The 22,224-nt window shown below is 41.9% G+C and overlaps 1 protein-coding gene across 5 annotated transcripts in view; it reads left to right on the forward strand.

The window, feature by feature from the left end:
* The window catches only part of kiaa1549lb (KIAA1549-like b), a 48,045-nt gene that overhangs the window by 10,187 nt on the left and 15,634 nt on the right, over positions 1-22,224 (forward strand). For 2 of the 5 annotated variants that reach the window (XM_053677819.1, XM_017466784.3), the window contains exons 1-11: positions 9-6,267; positions 6,408-6,523; positions 8,741-8,960; positions 11,811-11,944; positions 12,641-12,809; positions 15,429-15,488; positions 15,786-15,937; positions 16,984-17,155; positions 19,311-19,474; positions 19,743-19,778; positions 21,799-21,977. In XM_053677819.1, coding sequence (XP_053533794.1) covers positions 51-6,267; positions 6,408-6,523; positions 8,741-8,960; positions 11,811-11,944; positions 12,641-12,809; positions 15,429-15,488; positions 15,786-15,937; positions 16,984-17,155; positions 19,311-19,474; positions 19,743-19,778; positions 21,799-21,977 — 7,619 coding nt within the window. In that variant the 5' untranslated portion in view covers positions 9-50. Of the gene's footprint in view, positions 6,268-6,407; positions 6,524-8,740; positions 8,961-11,810; positions 11,945-12,640; positions 12,810-15,428; positions 15,489-15,785; positions 15,938-16,983; positions 17,156-19,310; positions 19,475-19,622; positions 19,779-21,798; positions 21,978-22,224 lie in introns of those variants that run through there. The other 3 variants (XM_017466783.3, XM_053677820.1, XM_053677821.1) reach the window with 3 other exon arrangements.

Below are 22,224 nucleotides of genomic sequence, written 5' to 3' on the forward strand. Positions count from 1 at the left end.
TCCAATCTCAACCATCATCTCGTACTGAACCTCCAGTTGCCACTGATATTATGTCATCATCATTAGCAACACCACCTTTTTCAATGTCACCTTCGCCAACACTACCATCATCGCTATCGTCAACAGTGTCGCCAGTGTTAAAATCCTTATTATTACCGTCATTATCATCTTCAGATTCAGCCTCATTATGGTCACCATCGAAAGAAACAAAACCCGCATATAACCACCCTTACACATCTAGTTCTGTTCCAATATCAACTAGTCCAGCCATTGGTTCTTACACACTATACTCAGATCAACCACTTTCACTTAAGAAAAGCTCAAACACCCCAGTAGAGTATGATACGTACATGCAATTTAACAAGCCATTAACGAGGAGCCCAGTGTCAAAGGCATCCTCCAAGCTAGAGCCTAATCCATCATTATCCCCGGTTACATACCTCTCAGGACAACCATCACAAGAACCGACTTCGTTATCTCATAAGCCAAGTGGATTTTTTGTCTGGAGAACCACTAGAACAATTTATGATCATGGAAAGCTGTATAGTTCTTTTCCACTGGATACATCAAGTGAGAGTCAAATGCAGTTATATGACTCTAAAAACAGCATGTTTACAAAGATTTATGAAGATTCGGCAAGCCAGTCTGCGGCAGCTCTTGAGCAGTTTATCCACACCAAGGCAGATTCAAGTGCGGCATTATCTTTAAATGAAAGGGAAATCGTACCTTCGAATTCTTTCATAACCACGCATTTGATGGTTTCTCCAACAGGTTTCTCTGAAATAAATAAGAACCCAACATCTCCAGGGTACAAATCATTTCTAAGAAGACCAACTAAGCAAATTCCAGCTGGTTACCTGAATTGGGAAGAACCATACTCTAAAGACAGCAACAAGTCTCTGGTGTTATATAGAACATATCTGACCACACAGGTTCCATGGCAAGCCAAAAATAAATCACCTAGAGCTACGTCTCTAAACACTCTTTTGGATATTGACAGGACAACCGTGGAGTCTCGACTTATTGAACCTGTCCCTTTTTCTAGAATCCATTTGTCTGGTCCAACTTATAAGCCAACAGCAGTGAGCTTTCTACAGAAACTGGTCTCCTTCTCAGAATATACAAAGCCTAAAAAGGCATTGTCAATGCTAACAGTTTCTGCATTCACTGAGAACATGCCAAGTACAAGACTTCTGGAAACTAGCCCTAACAGAACTCTAAAAACCCATGGTACTGAACAGATAGCAAAAGGTTTTAGGGATGTGCCACCAACCAGCATCCCATCAACACCACTCAGGGCTCACAGAATTGACACAGTCTCTTCTGAGACTACCGCAAGAGCAGTGACCTTGTCGAAACCTTTAATATCTGCCATCGTCTCCAGCTTTACAGCAAAACAGGTGGCTGATCGTCTGTCAAGTAACAAGACACCAATCCTGTTGGACAGAAAGTCTTTAACCTCTCAAAATGGTATAGTTTCCAATTTTGTAACTACATCAGGTCCTGAAAGACGTATCCAAAAACCATACACCCTAATGCACTTGATGGAATCTGAAAACCCTTTCAGTAATAACTTCACTTATCAAGCAAAACCCTTTTCAGACATTGCTTCAACTTCATCGCAGACACCTATGGAGACAAGGTCTTCCTTCATGTCGAAGTTCTTGGGTTCAACTTTTAGCAAGAGGTCCTCTGATATGTCTTTTTCTCTCACACCTTCATTACTACTTCATAATATGATGCAAATGACTAAAGATGATGTGGAGAAGTCAGATTATTTGACATCTTCAGTCAGAAGAATGCCATCTACACCTGGAATATTCTCCAAAAATGCTTTATTTGTCTCAGCTCAAAGAAAGGCATCAAAAGACACATTTGTTGATGAAACTACATCTATTGTATCATCAAAACAGACATCTGTGCCTGGTACTGGTGCCCAGGGCCTGAACTTTACACCCGTAAGACCGAATGGCAACTCTGCTGGGACAGAGAGGTCAATGAATAATGAGTTCTATACCACTTTGGCGTTAAAGGCTAGCTCAGAAGCAAGTAAATCAAATCCAGCAGTGTCTAGAGGTTTTAGCTACATAAAACATCCACTGCATCAGGTACTTATAATTAAAAATGGACAGTCCTTTTCTTCAACAAGCAATACAACACTATCCTTGCATATGGTATTAAACACATCATCAAATGAATCAGTGTTACCGGCTAGATTTCCAGCATCAGGGATAAACCTTTTGTCAGGCAGAACAGCAGCTGTGTCTACACCCACTATGAGTATGTTAGCTGTTCACACATCAGGAAGAGAAAGTGCTTTACCTCCAGGCATAATGGAATTGTCACCAGCGTCATTACCAACAGAATTATCAGCATCCACACCTTCAGCATTATCACAAGCGTCATTGTCATCAGCATCATCACTATTAGAATTATCTGCAGCATCACCTGCAGAATTATCACCAGCACCCCCATCATCAGAATTATCGTTAGAATTATTAGCATCACTGTCAGAATTGTCACCAGTATCATTGTCAACAAATTTATCAACAGCTTCATTATTATCAGAATTATCACCAGCAACATCACCAGCAGCATTACTAACAGCATCACCATCTGACTTATCACCAGCATTATCACCATCAGAAATAACACCAGCATCCTCATTATTATCAGTGGCATCACCATCAGTTTCATCATCACCACCACCATCAGAATTATCAACTGCATCATCACTATCAGTTTCATCAACAGCATCACCATCAGAATTATCACCAGTATTATCACCGTCATTATCATCAGTGGCATCACCATCAGAATTATCACCAGTATCATCACAGTCAGAATTATCACCAGCATCACCATCAGAATTATCACCAGTATCATCACAGTCAGAATTATCACCAGTATCACCATCAGAATTATCACCAGTATCATCACAGTCAGAATTATCACCAGTATCACCATCAGAATTATCACCGGTTTCATCACCGCCAGAATTATCACCGATATCACAGTCAGAATTATCACCGATATCATCACAGTCAGAATTATCACCGGTTTCATCACCGTCAGAATTATCACCGATATCATCACAGTCAGAATTATCACCGGTTTCATCACCGTCAGAATTATCACCGGTTTCATCACCGTCAGAATTATCACCGATATCATCACAGTCAGAATTATCACCGGTTTCATCACCGTCAGAATTATCACCAGTATCACCATCAGAATTATCACCGGTTTCATCACCGTCAGAATTATCACCAGTATCATCACAGTCAGAATTATCACCGGTTTCATCACCGTCAGAATTATCACCAGTATCATCACCGTCAGAATTATCACCGGTTTCATCACCGTCAGAATTATCACCAGTATCATCACCGTCAAAATTATCAACAGTATCACAGTCAGAATTATCACCAGTATCATCACAGTCAGAATTATCACCAGTATCACCATCAGAATTATCACCAGTATCTTCACCGTCAGAATTATCACCAGTATCTTCACCGTCAGAATTATCACCAGTATCATCACAGTCAGAATTATCACCAGTATCATCACAGTCAGAATTATCACCAGTATCTTCACCGTCAGAATTATCACCAGTATCATCACAGTCAGAATTATCACCAGTATCTTCACCGTCAGAATTATCACCAGTATCATCACAGTCAGAATTATCACCAGTATCATCACAGTCAGAATTATCACCGGTATCATCACTGTCAGATTTATTAGCAGCATCACCATCAGATTTATCACCAGTATCATCGCCACAAGAAGTGTCACCATCAGAAATATCACTATCAGAAATATCATTAGAACTATCATCACCACCACCAGGAGCATTATCTCGAACACCATCACCACCAGAATTATCACCAACATCACCACACGAAGTATCTACATCACCATCAGAAATATCACCGGCATCATCACCATCAGAGTTATCACCAGTATCATCACTATCATTATTATCTTTGGCAACACCATCAGAATTATCACCAGTATCATCGCCAGATTTATCGACAGCATCATCACCATCAGAATTATCAACAGTATCATCACCATCAGAATTATCACCGGTATCATCACCATCAGAATTATCACCAGTATCATCACCATCAGAGTTAAGACCAGTATCATCACCATCAGAGTTAAGACCAGTATCATCACCATCAGAATTATCACCAGTATCATCACCATCAGAATTATCACCAGTATCATCACCATCAGAATTATCACCAGTATCATCACCGTCGGAATTATCACCAGTATCATCACCATCAGATTTATTAACAGCATCACCATCAGAGTTATCACCAGTATCATCACCATCATTATTATCTTTGGCAACACCACCAGAATTATCACCAGTATCATCACCAGTTTTATCAACAGCATCATCACCATCAGAATTATCACCCGTGTCATCACCATCAGAATTATCACCTGTGTCACCATCAGAATTATCACAAGTATCATCATCAGATTTATCAACAGCATCATCACCATCAGAATTATCACCAGTATCACTGTCACAATTATCAGCAGTATCATTATCACTATCATTATTATTTTTGACATCACCATCAGATTCATCAACAGCATCATCACCGTCAGAATTATCATTAGTATCATCGCCACAAGAAGTGCCAACATCATCACAATCAGAAATATCACCATTAGAATTTTCACCACCACCACCAGAATTATCACCTACATCATCAGCAGAATTATCACCAGCATCATCAGCAGCAGCAGCATCACAGACACCATCACTACCAGAAGTATCACCATCATCAGAGTCAGAATTATTGCCATCCGACATATCACCATTAGAATTATCACCACCACCACCAGAATTTTCACCACCACCAGCATTATCACTAGCATCGTCATCATCAGAAATATCAACATTGGAATTATCACCTTCAGAATCATCACCATCAAAATTAACACCAGGATTATCACCAACACCATCACCACCAGAATTATCTCAATCATCATCACCACCACATTTATCGCCATCATCACAATCCAAATTATCACAATTACCTTCAGAATTATCACCCACATCATCAGCATCGCAATCATCACCAGCTTCTTTACCATCAGGAGTATCACCATCATCGCCACCATCAGAATTATCACCACCATCAGAATTAACACCACCATCAGAATTATCACCATCATCACCACCATCAGAATTATCACCAGCAACCTCATCAATACTGTCTTATTATGATTCTGTGTTAACAAAACAACTGAAACCATTGATTTCGTCTGTATCACCATCAAAAATTATACTTACTTCATCTCCCTCATTATCACCATCAGCATTCTCACCATTAACATCACCAGCAACATCATATTATGATTTTTTGTTAACAAAGCAATTTAGATCTCCATCACCATCAAAAATGTCTTCATTGTCCTCAGCTTTATCTCCATTCGTAGTATCTTCATCACCATCATCAGCATCTTATGATTTTACATTAACAAAATATTCATCATTATCATTACCATCAGTAATAACATCTGAATCTGAATCTTTATCATTCTCATTAAAATCATCATTAATGTCGTCTACATCATCTGAACCACTGTCATATCAACAAACAACAATATCAACAAACAAACAACCATTCATATCCGTGTCACCATCAAAATCATTCTCCTCGCCATCAAAGCCTTCACTGTTGTTCTCTCAGATCTCTGCACTAATCCCGTCACACCTTTCACAGGAAGTGAGTGAACCTCATCTTGTCGTTACAGAGAAGTCTACGCTGGACCAGAGGATGTCCGGGGTTCCGTCCTCTGTCCTTACATCTCGAGAGACCAGGCTTCAAGCAAAAGGAAATGACTCTGGTTTACCTCCATTCCAAATGATAAGTCCTACATTACCCAACAAAAATGTAAACACCTCAGTCCATTCAGAACCACTTACCCAGGAACTACCACCTAGCAATTTCCCTCAACTCACCACCATTACCACCACAACTGCCTCCACAACGACTGCCACACCCACACAACCAACCAGCACAACTCAGTTAACCAGCACCACAGAAACGAGCACTTCTGCAACAACCACAACTACGGCAAAGCCTCCCAGAACTATAGCACCTACTGTGCCCCCTAAATTGCCCCCCACCACCCAGCGTATCAGGACCAGTCCACCCAGAACCACCACCACCACCACTCAAAGTTCTCCACTCAGCTGCAACATAACCAACAAGATGTGGGTTAAAACAGGTGAGAACCCTTATGTTCCTTTTAATTCTTGGATGGATGATGACTCTCTTTAGGTCTCGTGGCTTGTGGGTGGCACTCATAAGCCACGTATAAGCTTTGGCACTCCAATTCACCTTTATGTCTTTGACCTTCTCTGGCAGTTCTGTCCGTCCACATCCGGAGGAACCGACTGGACAATATTTTGAAACAGAACCTTCCGAAAGGCCTGACTTTGGCACTGACGAAGGCTCTGAATGACAGTGGTGTCCGTGCACAGGTCAGTTTGGTCTTGCTCTGTTGTCTTGCTCATTTGAATCTCTTTTCCCTTTTGACATTTGTCTGCGTAGATGCATTTCATTTATGGCACCTTTTTATAAAACTAAAATGAATAAATAAAATAATTAGCACATGCAATGAACATATGGCGGCACCAGAGATTTATATTAACATCATTTCAATAGTTCAGACTTTTCTGCGAAACGCTGATTTCAAAATTATTGGCAGCCCCAATTGTTGAAGCCCTTGAAAGAATAACAGCACAGAGCCACTTCCTGTCATTTTTTTAAAAACAATGTTGACATTTTTTGAGAATTTTCACAACATTTTAAGCTCCTTTATGTTCTTCGGTTTGTGCATGTGGATGCAGACCACAGGTTTGACATGGTCATTGTGTGTCTATGGAGTTTTGGATGTATGTCTGGGGTTGTTATCTTGTTTAAAGATCCACCTACTGCCAAGTCTTAACCTTTTGGCAGAGGCAACCAGGTTTTGGGCTAAAATATCTTGGTGCTTAGCTGAAATTACAAGAGCTTTTGGACTACCAACCACGAAACGGGTTTTTTGTTTAGCTGCTCCTGATTTTAAAACTTTCCTATGAAACCTGATTTTGGAGGCGGGTTTAGCCTCGCTTACTGTCCTCCTTGTCGCAGTACGCTCATGCTTCCAATTGCTATAAAATGTCTTTAAAAAATGATGGCCTGAGTTGTGTTTAATGGTATCTATGTCAGTTTATGTATTATGTATCTATTCCTGGTCTTGTACTTCTCGATGAACATCCATTCCTTTTTGTGTTCCATTCATTTAACATGTGTTTCCTCTTATTTATACCCCTAGCAACCCTTTCTGCACATTTTCATAAAGGGCACCAATAGTTCTGGAGTTTACCAAAAATGTTAACCCAGTAGTAACACTAGATGAAAGGCAAATGAGTCCTGTTGATGTTCCTGAAGGCCCTGAGAGGAAATGCAGTCCTCTAATCCCTTAACGATCTTTTGAATCGAGGGACGTGTGAGCGAGATTCGACTCCGAGCCTCACTGAAACACGATCCCTCAATATCACCTTCATGAGGTGCTGATGGCTGACTCAGGCAAAAAAGCCAGTTCACATCCTGAGCAACAAAACTCAATTGTACAAGAAATCTTGCAGTATCCAAACCCCACCCCAACACACACACTCTCACACACTTACACACAGACTTAATGTGTGCTGAGCTGTGAGGCCATCTGTCATTTTGTCATTCGGAGAGCCGACCCAACCCTGTTCTTATCCCGGAGAATGTTTTCAAGTAAATTGAAATTTCTCTCATAACAATAGGGCTGTTACGGTGTCACGGTTTCACAGTTAGTCACTGCGTATGACCAGACCTCGACCTCGAGCTTTTCGAAATTTAAACGTATTCCCATTTATTGATGTTTTAACCTGATCCAGTTCCTTACTCCAACGGTCCTTATCCTTTTGTATCCGGCTGTGACTCTACAAAAATATTCACAACCCCTTCCCTCTGGACTTGTTCCAAATCACACTACAACAGCCTCAATTTCTCGATGTACTGAAAATCCTTTGGGTGTGTTTAATCAGCTAAGGTTGAAAATATTTTATATTGATATCTCCGGGGTGACTAGTCTGATTTCTCAAAACTCTATCAAACACACATGAACATGGCAACGTTGACCAGAACTAAACTAAGCATTGTTACATTTTTGGCTAAGCAGCGCTACACACTGCCATGCTAGTTAGATCTCGACGCGCTGCCTTTCCTCATAGCCATGCTTTTTTATTTTTAGCGTATAACGACGGCGTGATTAAAAACTGTCCATGTAAGACGTTTACTGGAAAACTCGTTCTCAAAAAGAACTTTCGAAGAAAGAAGGACAGTTAGTGAGAACTTTTTAATTTCCTTTTTTCGTGTTGAAAGATACAAAAGTATCAAGATATTGCGATAATACTTTCCTTTCATTTCGTGAATGCGTGATATTTTTAGACGAGGTTATTATAGCGTTAAATTTTCAGACCTTAAGACTCCTAGTTAGTAAGAGCTGACCGCTCGCGTCTTTGTAATCTTCCTTCTTTTTTCCCACCTTATGAAGGATCTGTTCTGTTTTGTCCAACATATCAATTCCATGCTTCATTTCCTCCTCGCAAGGCTGATTCTTCACTTGTACACGTGTATCATTTTTTGCGATTGACTGATGCTCTGATGCTTCACTCCTACAGATTGAAAGTCTGTCCACGGTGCCCAATGTGACCGTGGGTTATTACGTAACCCGTGGCGATATGGTCTACACCACGTCCGTCGTAGTGGAAGCTCTGGGCTCCTACGGCATGGACAGGCTGATGGCGGATATCCGGCAGTTTGTGCCCATGGTGCAGGCGGTGCCAGTCCCAGCAGCCCCCTGGAGGCCTACTCCTGCTATTTCACTCATGCTGAAGACAGGTCAGAGGCGCAGACTGGCTCGGAGAGCTGGCGCCTGCTATGGGCTTGATTTACGTCCAATAGCAGATACATTCAGCCAGGAACCAGAGGATGAGCTAATCTAATAATGTTCTAAAGAGCAGGAGGGATTTTTGTCTGAATTAGGCGTGTGCTGATTAATTTTTATGTCACTTGTCTCATTATCGTGATATGATATTAAAGTGTCATTGCTCTCTGTCGACTGAGAAGAGATGTTGGCCGGCATCTCGTTCGGGATTTCGTTCAGTTTTATCATGCGTCATCACTTCTAGCACGCTGTGCGTGTTTACACACACACACACACACACGCGCACACCCGTTCGCTAGCTTTCAGCTTCAAATCATAAAATGTAACCAGACTTTTTAAACAGGGTTAGTTCTTATGTTAAAAAGCAAGTGAACACATTTTTGTTAGCAGTATTAAAATTGACACAATACCAAATAAATAATAAGACCAGTAGAAATCATAGCAATTTATCCCAATCCAAGTTTGACGTCCAAGTCGGTTCTGGAAGATCGTTTTAACCACCGGAATGATCCTTGAAGCGTTTACTGTTAATCATTAGAGTAGAGAAAATTTGGTAAGACTTCACTGAAAGGTGGTGTTCCTAAAGTGACACAGCACCTGGACAAGCCCTTTTACTCCTGACAGCTGACCTCTACAAAGGCTTATTCCAACAGCTCCCATCATTTCCTTTGTGATAACGGCTGAGCCACTTGGCGTTAGGTTATGTTATGACACTTTCTGTTCTGGCTTAAATTAGAACGTTCGGATGTTAAGAAAACTGACTGTTTCTCAGGGTCATAAAGCTCTAATTCATACCCCTGTCATTATGGTGTTATTCCAACTTACTTGCACGTCAAATGAAACTCTGTGGAAAAACTTTTCAAATACACGCTGCGTTCACGTCATGGCAGAATTACCGTAATTACTAGATGACAACCTAGACGTTCTACTCGGAGCTGTTCACGTCCCCGGGCTCGGAAGTATGTGTTTCTATACGGCAAAATGAACCTGTGTGAGATGATGTTGTTGACAACTGGAAAATACATAATTACAGCGTTAAATCACATTTTCATGCTATTGCTAACTATTTGAGAACACAGAAAGCGCATGAGATAACAATAACACCTAAACAACTCCAACTCTATTGATAATGATAATGAGTCTTTGTTAATGTACATTAGAGCACAGTGAAATTCTTTTCTTCGCATACACCAGCATGTTAGGAAGTTGGGGTCAGAGCGCAGGGTCAGCCGTGATACAGCGCCCCCTGGAGCAGAGAGGGTTAAGGACCTTGCTCAAGGGCCCAGCAGCGGCAGCTTGGCAGTGCTGGGGGCTTGAACCCCCGACCTTCCGATCAGTTACCCAGAACCACTAATCCACCAATGCCCTACTAGTTACATTAAACTGTACTGTATGTCTCTCATTTATTTTCGGATTACTCCTCGATCATTAAGACATTAATAATAGTCAATTATACAAATTATTATGCAGTGATATTACGAGTTAACTCCTTATCTACATGTTACTCCTGAAGCCGCCGCCATTTTGAGTGTTTCAGCGGTCAGGTGGTACAAGTCGGAGCACTCGGTTGTAATTTTACGAGGACGTGGACGCTTTTTACAAGTCGGAATCACGTAATCGCCGTAATCACTACATGGCGTGAATGCAGGTATATACAGAAGAATCACAGACTTAAAGAATCTCATAAGCAGAGATATGAAACTAGGACCAGTAAGGAGAGCACATACATAACACCGTTAAATAAGCGGGAAAAAAAACCCCAAAACAATCTGCGTCCGAGCTGTTCTAGTGAAATAATAAAGCACGGCGTGATCTGATGATGCAGAGTCACTGTTACCACACGGAAAATGATTTTCTTATCGTCCTTTCACAGCATAGCCAGTGTGCTTTATTACTCTTATACCGCAACATATTGCCGATGATTACAATACTTTCTTTATGAATGAATTTGTTGTACGTTTTATTAAACATAAATATTTACATTTAATGTTGGTGAACATTCACAAAAGAAGCTAGTTCCCGTTCTCAGTTACGTTATAGCAGCTGTAGACAGTCTTTCCCTCACCAGCCCTCTCTTTACTACATTTTTTATTATTCAGACTAAAAACGCATCTTGTCGTGTTGCCAAGAAACCACAAAGAAGCGTAAACTCCTCTGTCCTGAAGATGTCACTGACACTGGAGAAATAAATCTCCTTACAGAAAACGTCACCAAATCAACGATTCCATGCGTTTAATCTTTAATTCTATTTATTTATTATTAGTTTTTATTATTAACAATGAAATGTTACTATAGAAACGAGAACGTATTAGAATGAGCGCATTGATAAAAGCCTGCAGCTGCTGTTATAGAAAAATAATCAACACCTTCTGACCAATCAGAATCCAGAATTGAATAGTGTCGGGTTCAGGAGACGCGTCAGAGTGTCACGTTTTGTGGGTCGTCCCCGGTTTAACCTTCATATGCTGACCTACATCAGTTCGTAATCATTATGTGACTCTGACACACCAGAAGTCGGTTATCATGACGTTTAACGTGACTCGGCCTGGAAAAGCCTTATTTCATGAAGGTTTATCAGACATTTTGAAGCGCTTCTGCTGGAATCATGTATCCTTAAGAACAGCACTCAGCTGAAGTGTGACTGAAAATGTTAACCAGTAGACCATATTTCCCATGATACTATGCCTGGGATAATATCGTGCCTGTTAAACATATGCTAGTGTTTAATTTTTGTGTTTATATACGTGTATTGTAAAGTCTGGAGTGAGTGTGTGTGTGTAACTGTGTGTATGTGTGTTAACCAGTTTTGAGATTTGTAGGACCGGGAGATGATCTGAGGTCCTGCAGGTTTGCTCAGCTGATGGAGGAGAGACTGGAGAACGCTTTTGCTGAAGCTGAGACCAAAGTTCTGAACTCCTACAGCACACTCAGCGTGCAGGTCTGATCACCCCCCTCCCGCCACACACACACACACACACACACACACACACTCATTTAAAACCTCTAATTATTCTACTATAGCAATAAAGTTTTATTTTAATTTGTACCACGGTGCTGTTGAATTCTGATTGGTCAGAGCTCTGATTCATCACACCACCCTGTCACTGATTATTTTTCTATCACAGCATGACCCCCCGGTGTGGGCAAGTGTTTAATTCCTTACAAAAGACACCGTAACCGGCCATTTTTCTTTCATGCAACGGTCTGTTTTTTCCTTGAGCAGATTTTTTTTCCCCCCTGTGAGTGTGTGCCCATAATAAGCTGTAATATGAATGTAGAATTAGCATATTTAGCATGGCTAATTATTTTTTGATTGCTTTGAGAATCGCAGTATTGGAGACGAACCGAGTCTTTTGCTTTAAAGTATTTTTCTGAATATGTCTGTATAGTTTGTATAGCGTTCTTAAAAGGTTCTAGTTTGGACCCCTCTCTGTCGTAGGAGTAGGGTTCTGTAGAACCTTTAAGAGTTCCCCAAGAGGGACAACTGAAGACCACTTAGACTAGATGTGACCCCTTTTTTTTTCTAAGGCTATAAGGACAATGTCACTTGTTTGATCATCTGCTTTACTTGTGTCTCATTTCCACCTCTGTCTCTATTTGTCTTTCTAATTTCTGGTCCTGTTTATTCTCTCAGATCCTGAGCGTATCTCAGTCGGCCGGTTCTCCAGCAGTGTCTCTGATATACGTGGTGCGCAACAGAACCGAGACCCTAAACGGTACCGTTGCCAGTAACCTGCTGAGCCGCCTGACCGCTGAGCTTGTGGGCTACTTCCTGTTTTACCCTCCGCTCATCACTGCAGAGCGTAAGATTTTTCGATAGACTCTTACAATTTTCATTCATGTTTATATGTTTACCCATCTCCGGCAATTAAAAACACACGCACAAAAAAGGGCAAAGCGTAAACCTCTTTATCCTGAAGATGTCGTAAAACTTAAATTCACAGCGTTACCTCTGACTGTTACAAAGCGCTGACACTGGAGACTCCTTCCAGGAATGTTACAACATGCACAATATTTACTAGACCGTTCTTCTCAATACTTACTTATTATATCGTTCATGTACAGTAATAAAAAATAACAATAATCGTCATATGGGATGTCATACGTATGAATCTGATGCGATAGTATTCACACATTTCTGTACATAAGAACTCCGCTTGAGGAATCACAACATCCAGTATACCATGTTGGATTATTTTTAGAAGGCGTAGCATGGTTCTTGTTTCTTCAGAAGGTCAGGAGGAAGCCATCTGACGTCTCATCTGAAACAGAACAAAATAACTGTTGTGTGGTTAGAGGCAGATTGTGTGACTTCTGCGTGCTTTGGCTTAGTTATCAGGCCTACGTTTTTCACTCAGTCAGTACGTACTGCAGCTTTCTCTGTGCTACATGATCGGTATGATTGCTGCTTATCTCCGTTTCACTTCTTACCCTTTTATTTTTGGCTCTCGGACTGGGGATGAATCTGAAATGGTATTTGAAGCAGAAAGGTTATGCAGTCTATTGAATAGACCGAGTCAGGGCGTCTGGAACAGTAGAGCAGAAGGATGAGACATGAGGAGAGGTCAAAAGCTGCTTAAGAAGACTTCTAGAGATACAGGAAGTGAGGTAATGTCTCAAATATGTGCTTTCAAAACTTGCACACAGAGAGGTAGCCATATGGAAAAGTACCTCATGCCGACGGTTAAATATGGAGGAGGATCTTTAATGTTTTGGGGCTGTTTTTCTGCCAGAGGACCTGGACATTTTGTTAGGATACATGGCATCATGGACTCTATCAAATATCAACAGATATTAAATGAAAACGTGACTGCCTCTGACAGAAAGATTCAAAGGGGCCATGGTTGGATCTTCCAGCAGGACGATGATCCAAAGCATCATCAACATCAACACAGAAATGGTTTACTGACCACAAAATCAAGGTCCTGCCCTGACCATCCCAGTCCCCTGACCTGAACCCCATAGAAAACCTGTGGGGTGAACTGAAGAGGAGAGTCCACCAGCGTGGACCTGAAATGTGAAGGATCTGGAGAGGTTCTGTATGGAGGAACGCTCTCAGATCCCTCGCCATGTATTCTCCAACCTCATCAGGCGTTACAGGAGAAGACTCAGAGCTGTTATCTTGGCAAAGCGAGCTAGCACAAAGTACTGACTAAAAAGGGTGCCAATAATTGTTGCACACCTATATTTAACACAGATTTTTTTTTTTTTTGGATAAACCTGTGTTGTGTTTGAAATTGCTTGATATCCATGAGCGCAGAGTATTTTTGTGATTTTTTTTTTTTTTGAAACAAAAGATCTAAATGTTAAACAATAAGAGAATTTTTCACAGCGTTCTTTGCTCATATTTACCCAGGGTGCCAATATTAATGGAGGGCACTGTAGATGAGAGAAAAGCAGCGTGCTGGGCATGGGGCATGCCAAGGTGGAGAAAGAAACCTTTGTACACTTGGCATGCACAGGAAGTGAAGGCATTATCCTGCCCTTCCTGGCAAACGGGAAAGGTCAATCACTAAATCTAATTAAGAGAGAAATAATAAACAATGGGGGAGTGTCATTGTGTGGGTGCGCGTGTGTGTGTGTGCGTGTGTGTGTGTGTGTGAGGGTGGAGCATTATAGATCCCCTCTGGCAGATGGGAGGGAATAACATACACTTTCCTGCTTGAGAACACATGCTCTTGTTTATTTGGTTCTGGTCCTAGAAGCTTCAAAAAGCTTCACTAATCTCATTAAAAAGAACCACACCAGTGAAATGACTGAAAAATGATACAAAAATATAACCTGAAATTTCGATGTGTATATATATTTTTTTAATCGATTGGACTTGCTTTTTTTGATCCATCGGCTTGAACTCATCAGCTAATTAGCAAAGCCTCCAGGGGCTAAATTTAGTGCTTTACAGAAAGACTGACATCTCCATTCAAAGTGCTGGAAAAGCCCAATTTGCCCATCTGCTGCAGGATCTCAAGAGCCGTATTAATTTGGTCTCTAAGTCTCTCAAGCCTCAAGCCTTTCTCTTTAGCGCTGAGAAAGGGTAAATGTTCTTTCAAAAGCTCATAATTGGCTAGTACCAATCTAATCGAGCCCACTGCGAACTTTTTTCGCAAACGTATTTAATATGCAAAAAAGCTGCATGCTCTTGATTTTTTTTTTTTTTTTTCTGTCTCAGAAGAAATAGGCCAAACCCTGGTTCTGATTTCATGCTCTCTGCTCCAACATGCCCTGAGAGGATGCACCCGGCCAAAGCTTTTAATCATTCTACTGATATGCAACCGAGTCAAAGTTTCATTAGGAAAATGCTGCAAGGCTTCACTACACCAGTACGGCTGGTCTGCTCAATGAAATATTCTAAAAAGTCTCTGAACTGAGGATCAAAGCACTTCACTTTCATATCCTGTATCTCTCTCTGTCCTCTCTTCCAGCTTTGGAGTACCACAACCTCAACACCTCGGCATCTACCAAGGATTTCTGGGTAATCACGGGTAAGGATGTTGGTTAAGAACAATCAATCAGGAAACCTTCATATTGACTAATCAGGAAACGTTGCTACATTGTTGTGTATGTTGATATATGATATATGTTGTTTATCAAGTCATCAAGCTACTTTTAGTTCACACTGAAGAGTGCTGGGAGTCGATCCCATAATGAGTTGGTTCCAGGAATTGTACCTGGAACTGAAAACGAAGAGTCGACATCAAAGATTGGATTAACACTAGTGCAGTAGGTGAATAACTAGAAGTTCCGTCTTTCTTCTATGCTTTGCTGCGGTTTGTGTGCAGTGATTCAGGACGTGGAGAACTCGTCTCTGGAGGGTCAGTACCAGAGCTTCGCCAGTCTGATGGAGCTGCGCTTGGCAGAGCTCTTTGTGGTAGCACGTCAGCAGGGTGCCCGCTTTAAACGTGCCACCACAGTGGGCAGTTACACTGTTCAGGTAACTCCGAGTCTGAATCTAAAGGAGTAATGTGACAGTTGGATGTTACTTGGTGTATGATGTGGTTGTGGGATGAAGGTACTAGTACCACTGTTGCTTGTCTCCCTCTATACCATCCATCATTGGGAAGTGACCCCCTATAGGACCACCACTAAGCATGGTATTATTTGGGTGGTTTCCAGTCTTCTTTAAATTAAATTACCAACATCACAAATACTACCATGACATCTGATCCGTATCTGGTGATCCTGTGGGGGTCCATTTACATGGAGAAGGTAGAGATGTGAAGAGATGTGGTTATGCAGAGCAGCAGATGAGCTAGAGTAATTGTAGACCTACAAGAAACGAGAAAAGACCTGGCAACTAATGAGTCACAGACCATTCTCTGCTTTGAGTCCATATCCAGCAGGTCAAGGAATTCATTATCTGGGGTCACTGATTAAGGCATCCACTGCCCAGATTCGCAGCAGGATCAGTCAGGCTTTTTCTCAAGTGTAGCATGTAGAAGAAATCAAACATATCCATCAAGACCAAGATGCATCTTTTCCAAACATTGATCCTGCCACGACTGCTCTATGGATCAGAGATGTGGACGAGTCAGACATGAACCAGCTGGGACATGACTATGACAAAATCCTGGGAATCTCTGACAATCTCTAGCAGTTACCTTCAAAACGAGACCATCGTATAATCAGATGTGAACAGCAACCCATGATGAACACCATTCAGTTACCATACAGACTTCACCAGGGGCAGTACAGCCATGAGCATCAAAGGAGACATGGTTCAGGAACGTTAAAAAAAAAAAACTAGGGATTGGAGAATCAACATCAAGCAACCAGGAATTTTGCCCTCGATTGCCGAGCACGAAGAAGTACTATCCGAAATCCAGCACCCAAAGCAACGTACTGTCTCAGAATCCACCTTGTGAAGACTTTAGCTAGAGACCCCAAAAAAAACAAAGACAGGATGTAGTTATCACATAAATGTATTGTGTAGTATTCACATTAAGACATCTCTGCTGTGTGCTTTCTCTCTGATCTCAGATGGTTGGCATGAGGCGAGTGGTAGGCCCAAAAAACCCAGCTGAACTCACCTACTATGTGCAGTTGAATGGAATACCACTCCCTGGTACAACTGCAGCTAAAGTCCTGAACACTGTGGACTCTCAGACCATGGCTCTGACACTGGGATATTTTGTCCAGCTCCAGGCCGAAGGTTTGTTTAAATTTCTGCTCTTATTAAAAGTCAGTGCTGCACTCCTACCTGCCTTACTGACAAACAACTCGCAGTTCAGGGATTCGACTTTAAAATGAGTGTTTTTACACTTAGCCACTAATCCATTTCCATGTGTAACTATGTAGGGATTTGATTGAGCCCCACACACACATGCTTGTATTCCGAGGTAGTATAAACTACTTCAGTTCTCCACAGGAGGGAGAGAAGGAGGGAGTGCAGAACCTCAGCGAGAAATCAGGGGAGATAAATCTCTTATAACCGTGAAGAATTCTTGCAAGATATAGGATGTGGGATTAGTTCAGAAACGTATCACATCCACTGCCTCAGGCATGCATAAACGCAAGCATTAGCATAAACACATCAATCAGCTCATACTGGAATCAGAGATGAGTGTAATCACACTTGAATATTTACATGTGCACTGCACATGTACATTTGCACATTTGAGGTTTTCATCAGGACTGGGATTCTGTGGGATGCTTTTATTCTCATGCTGGCAGTAAGACATGAAGATTGTAGAACAACTAGAGATAGCACAGCATCATTGTAAGCTTACTTAAGAATGGCCAGGTTCTTTATTATTAAGGCGTTCATAAAGAAGAGACGAGATGTCGTGCCATGCTTCAAATGCCCCTCATTTGTGATTTAATCTAGTTCACCTTGGTGAATTTGACTAGTGTGGGGTAAGAGTGACTGCTACTTGAAGGATAGCACTGAGAGCATAGTGTTTGTATGTTATAAGAATGAGTGGATGTGGGTGGAAAGCGTCAAAGTATCTACGTTCATGGTCGGAGGACCTATGGGCATTGGTGAGAAATAGTCAGAGTTCATCTGGAAGTGGGAGGGTGCAGTGTTTTCAGGATCAGGGTGTGAGCAGGACGTATCTAAGGGATGGTGAGAACGAGCATCTGGAATAGTGTGAGGGAGTGTTCAGAGAATTTGTGGACTGGGAATGAGTTTAGGCAAGCGCAGGGACCAAGTGTGAGTGTTCAAAGCATGTGTGGAAGGTATGGTTGAGTGGGTGATGGGTGCGGTAGAGTTTCTGCAAGAGCAGATGGGAGGGGTCTGAGTATCCATGGGATGGGGCAAGATTAGTCAATGTATACCAGGTAAGGTGCGATCAGTGTATATGCAAGAGTAAATGGGTGGTCAGAGTGTCTGTAGTAGCAGGTGGGTGTGGTCAGAGTGTCTGTAGTAGCAGGTGGGTGTGGTGAGAGTGTCTGTAGTTGCAGGTAGGTGTGGTCAGCGTGCCTGTAGTAGCAGGTAGGTGTGGTCAGAGTGTCTGTAGTAGCAGGTGGGTGTGGTCAGAGTGTCTGTAGTAGCAGGTGGGTGTGGTCAGAGTGTCTGTAGTAGCAGGTGGGTGTGGTCAGAGTGTCTGTAGTAGCAGGTAGGTGTGGTCAGTGTGCCTGTAGTAGCAGGTAGGTGTGGTCAGAATGTCTGTAGTAGCAGGTGGGTGTGGTCAGGGTGCCTGTAGTAGCAGGTAGGTGTGGTCAGTGTGCCTGTAGTAGCAGTTGGGTGTAGTCAGAGTGTCTGTAGTAGCAGGTGGGTGTGGTCAGAGTGTCTGTAGTACCGGGTAGGTGTGGTGAGAGTGTCTGTAGTTGCAGGTAGGTGTGGTCATCGTGCCTGTAGTAGCAGGTGGGTGTAGTCAGAGTGTCTGTAGTAGCAGGTGGGTGTGGTCAGAGTGTCTTTTGGAGGAAGTGGGCATGGTCTTAGTATATACAAATGAAATCAGAATTTGTGTGAAATGAAGTGGGTGTAGTCAAAGTTTCTGTAGGGGCCAAGTGAGTGTGGTCATTGTATGTTTTGAAGGGGTAGGTGTGGTCAGACTATGTTTGAGAGCAGGTGGGTGTGGTCAGAGTGTCTCAGGGAGGAAGTAGGCATGGTAAAATGATGTGCCGAAAGGCTGGGTGTCGTCAGAGTGTCTATGGGGAAAAGCGGGGGTGGTCAGAGTGCCTGTGGTAGCAGGTGGGTGTGGTAAAATATGTTCTAAAGGGGTGGGCGTGGTTAGAGTGATTTTCACAAATCACTTCCAATGCACATAAGTCTTTGAAAGTGAAGTATCCAAGCTCATGCTAGTGGATGTCGGCGAGATTGCATGTATGTTGTATGTTTTTCGTATCCTCTCGTCAAGCAGCTGTGGTGAAGGGCCCTTCCAACAATCTCTGGATCATCGCCTCTGTTTTGGCTCCTATCGGCATTGTCACCATCATCATCATCATCATCACTGCCGTTCTTTGTCACAAAAACAAGAACGACTTTAAAACTGACGGAATTGGCAACCTGAATCCACGGGTTAAGGTAAAGAGACATATGTGTGGAGGTATTTTCTCCCTTCCTTCTGCTTCTCGTATTATTATTGGATTATTATTACTATTATTACATACGCTACAATAGTATTTAAAAATAAAGAGAGCTTCTAACCATGAATGCTTAACGTGCTTTGCAGTTAGCACCCTGAGTGCTAGAGAGAGCGAGAGAGAGAGCGAGCGAGAGAGAGAGAGCGAGAGAGAGAGTCTGAGACTGTACCTGTAGATAACGCCTTTCTGTACTGTTCTCTCTCATGTAGACGACTTACCGGAGAGACATGAGTTATTATCACCAGGTACGTACACGACTTTCATATTCTTTCATGTTCATATTCTGGTGTTAAAGTGCATCACCAATAAGGTTTATGAATTTTATTGCATTCAAGGACAGTTTACAAGGTGATGCTCTGCGAAAGCGTGAGTGAGTGAGTGAGTGAGTGTGTGTGTGTGTGTGTGTGTGTGTATGTACACGTGTGTGTAGACCCAAATAAGTGGAGTATATATTGGGAACAAGGTCAGAAATTCTCTGTAGGTGTTTTTTTTGCATGAAAGTAGGCCAGCTGTGGTATGCAGGCTACCAAGTTCTCGAACTTGTATTAATAAATGAATAAAAGCAGCTAAACTACAGATTCCTGCCGCTAACGTTAAGTTAATTTCTTTTTTTCTTTTTTTTTCTTTTTGCTTTTGACACAAAAACACATAACGCGATGCAATGACGCATGTAGATCTTCTCTGCTTTGGACCCGTGTTCTCTTCGTGTAACCCATTTTTGTGCACCGATGATTTTTTTGCCCGGTGAATAAACAACAGTCATCAGTAGAATTATGTTCTTTCATTATTTATAGATCCTTAAAAATCTGTACGGGACTTGATTTGAAAGTTTGATCCCTGGTCGAATAGTTCGAAAGCTCTAAAATGATGACATCTTTCCATTACAGATTCTTGACGCAGGGCTTGCTGTGTCTTTACGGTTATTTAATGTACATACCGAGCGTCACTGTACAGGTTTAATGCGACAGCTGGAAGTAAATTAACGGTAATGTGTTTTATTCCTGCATGACTTCCAGTTTAATTGCGGCTTAATGCAATTAAAGGGGCTTGAAGTTTAATCCAGTTACGGAGAAAAGTTTTAGAGAAATGAAATTACGAAATGAAAACGACCTTCCCATCCAGACACAACGGAGTTTCCCGAGTTTAACACAAACGTGTCGGTGTAAAGTATATAAAAGCGCTTCTTTGTGAATTTCCAAACCCTAAGGCTAATCATCCAGTGATTAGGAAGAAAACCACAGCTGCTGAATTCTGGATCGTGATTGGTCAGAAGGTGTAGAGTTATTTTCTCGAACGGCATCTCTGTCAGCAGTGCGGGTTTATATTAACGCGCTCGTCCTGATACGTTATCGTTTCCATAGTGACGGCTCGTTCACAGGCACTCGTACAGTGGATGCTTCATATGAACGGATTAAACGACGTGCGTAATCGTTCATATGGTTCGTAATCCTTCATAATTTTCCGTTTATTTAACATTTCTGGAAGGAGTCGCGAGTGTCGGCGCTTTGTGACGGTAAATCTGTCGCTTTAAGTTTTCTGACATCTGCAGGATAGAGGAGTTTACGCTTCTTTACGGTTTCTCGGTAACAGGATGGGTTTTTTTTGTTGTCTCTTTACCTTCAAGAGAGAGGAAAGAGGCTGGTGAGGGAACGACTGTTTAATGCTGCTATAACATAGACTAAGTGAGAACATTAAATTTAACTATAAATGGTATAAATATTCATGACACTCATGAATCATTTAAGCTGTGTGCGCGTGTGTGTGTGTGTGTGTGTGTGAGAGAGAGAGAGAGAGAGAGAGAGCACGAGTGTGTAAGCGCATTTATTGAGGACCTACATAAACCCTTTAAAGACAATCAAAGATGTAATCGTTCTAGATTTTTGTAAAATACAAAACAATATATTTCAGTTGACGGAACGAGAGGAAATGATGATAAAATAAATATTTAGCCGAGTGTGTGTGTGTGTGTGTGTGTGTGTGTGTGTGTGTGAGATGAAACCTTACAATAGTGTAGCCAAATATTATAGAATGAAAATCACAGAGCTACACTATTAATATCCAGAATTGGTCACATCTTCAATAATAACTGACTTTATTAAAAACATGCCCCTTGTTATTATGGGAGCATTTTAAAGTAACTGATGAATGAAAAAGTCAACGGTAAACAGTTTATTGTGTAAATATTCGACCCGTTCCTACAGCCGGATTTCTGATTATCTGCTGAAGTGTGATTTTATAATATTTGTTATTTGGTCTCTGGTGTAGCCTGTTCAGGGTTTCGACTATGCCAAGCAGCATTTGGGTCAGCTGGGCACCGATGAGGACAGCGCACCCCTTCCTCAGGCACCGCTGCCGATCCGGGACGCCTCTCTCTCCATGGAGAAGGTCATCCGCCTGGACGGAACCAACTCCAAAAAGACGCTCAGTGGTGAAATCCGGAAAAGGTTTGGGTGACACGAAGGACACTCATGTTCCCCGGGGTAGAAAAAAAGGCAGAGTTTTATCCATCCATCCATCTTCTACACCGCTTATCCTTTTCAGGGTCACGGGGAACCTGGAGTCTATCCCAGGGAGCATGGGGCACAAGGCGGGGTACACCCTGGACAGGGTGCCAATACATCGCAGGGCACAATCACATACACACTCACATTCATACACTACGGACTCTTTAGACACGCCGATCAGCCTACC

Source organism: Ictalurus punctatus, chromosome 4 (assembly GCF_001660625.3).
Source record: "Ictalurus punctatus breed USDA103 chromosome 4, Coco_2.0, whole genome shotgun sequence".
Taxonomy (NCBI): Eukaryota; Metazoa; Chordata; class Actinopteri; order Siluriformes; family Ictaluridae; genus Ictalurus; species Ictalurus punctatus.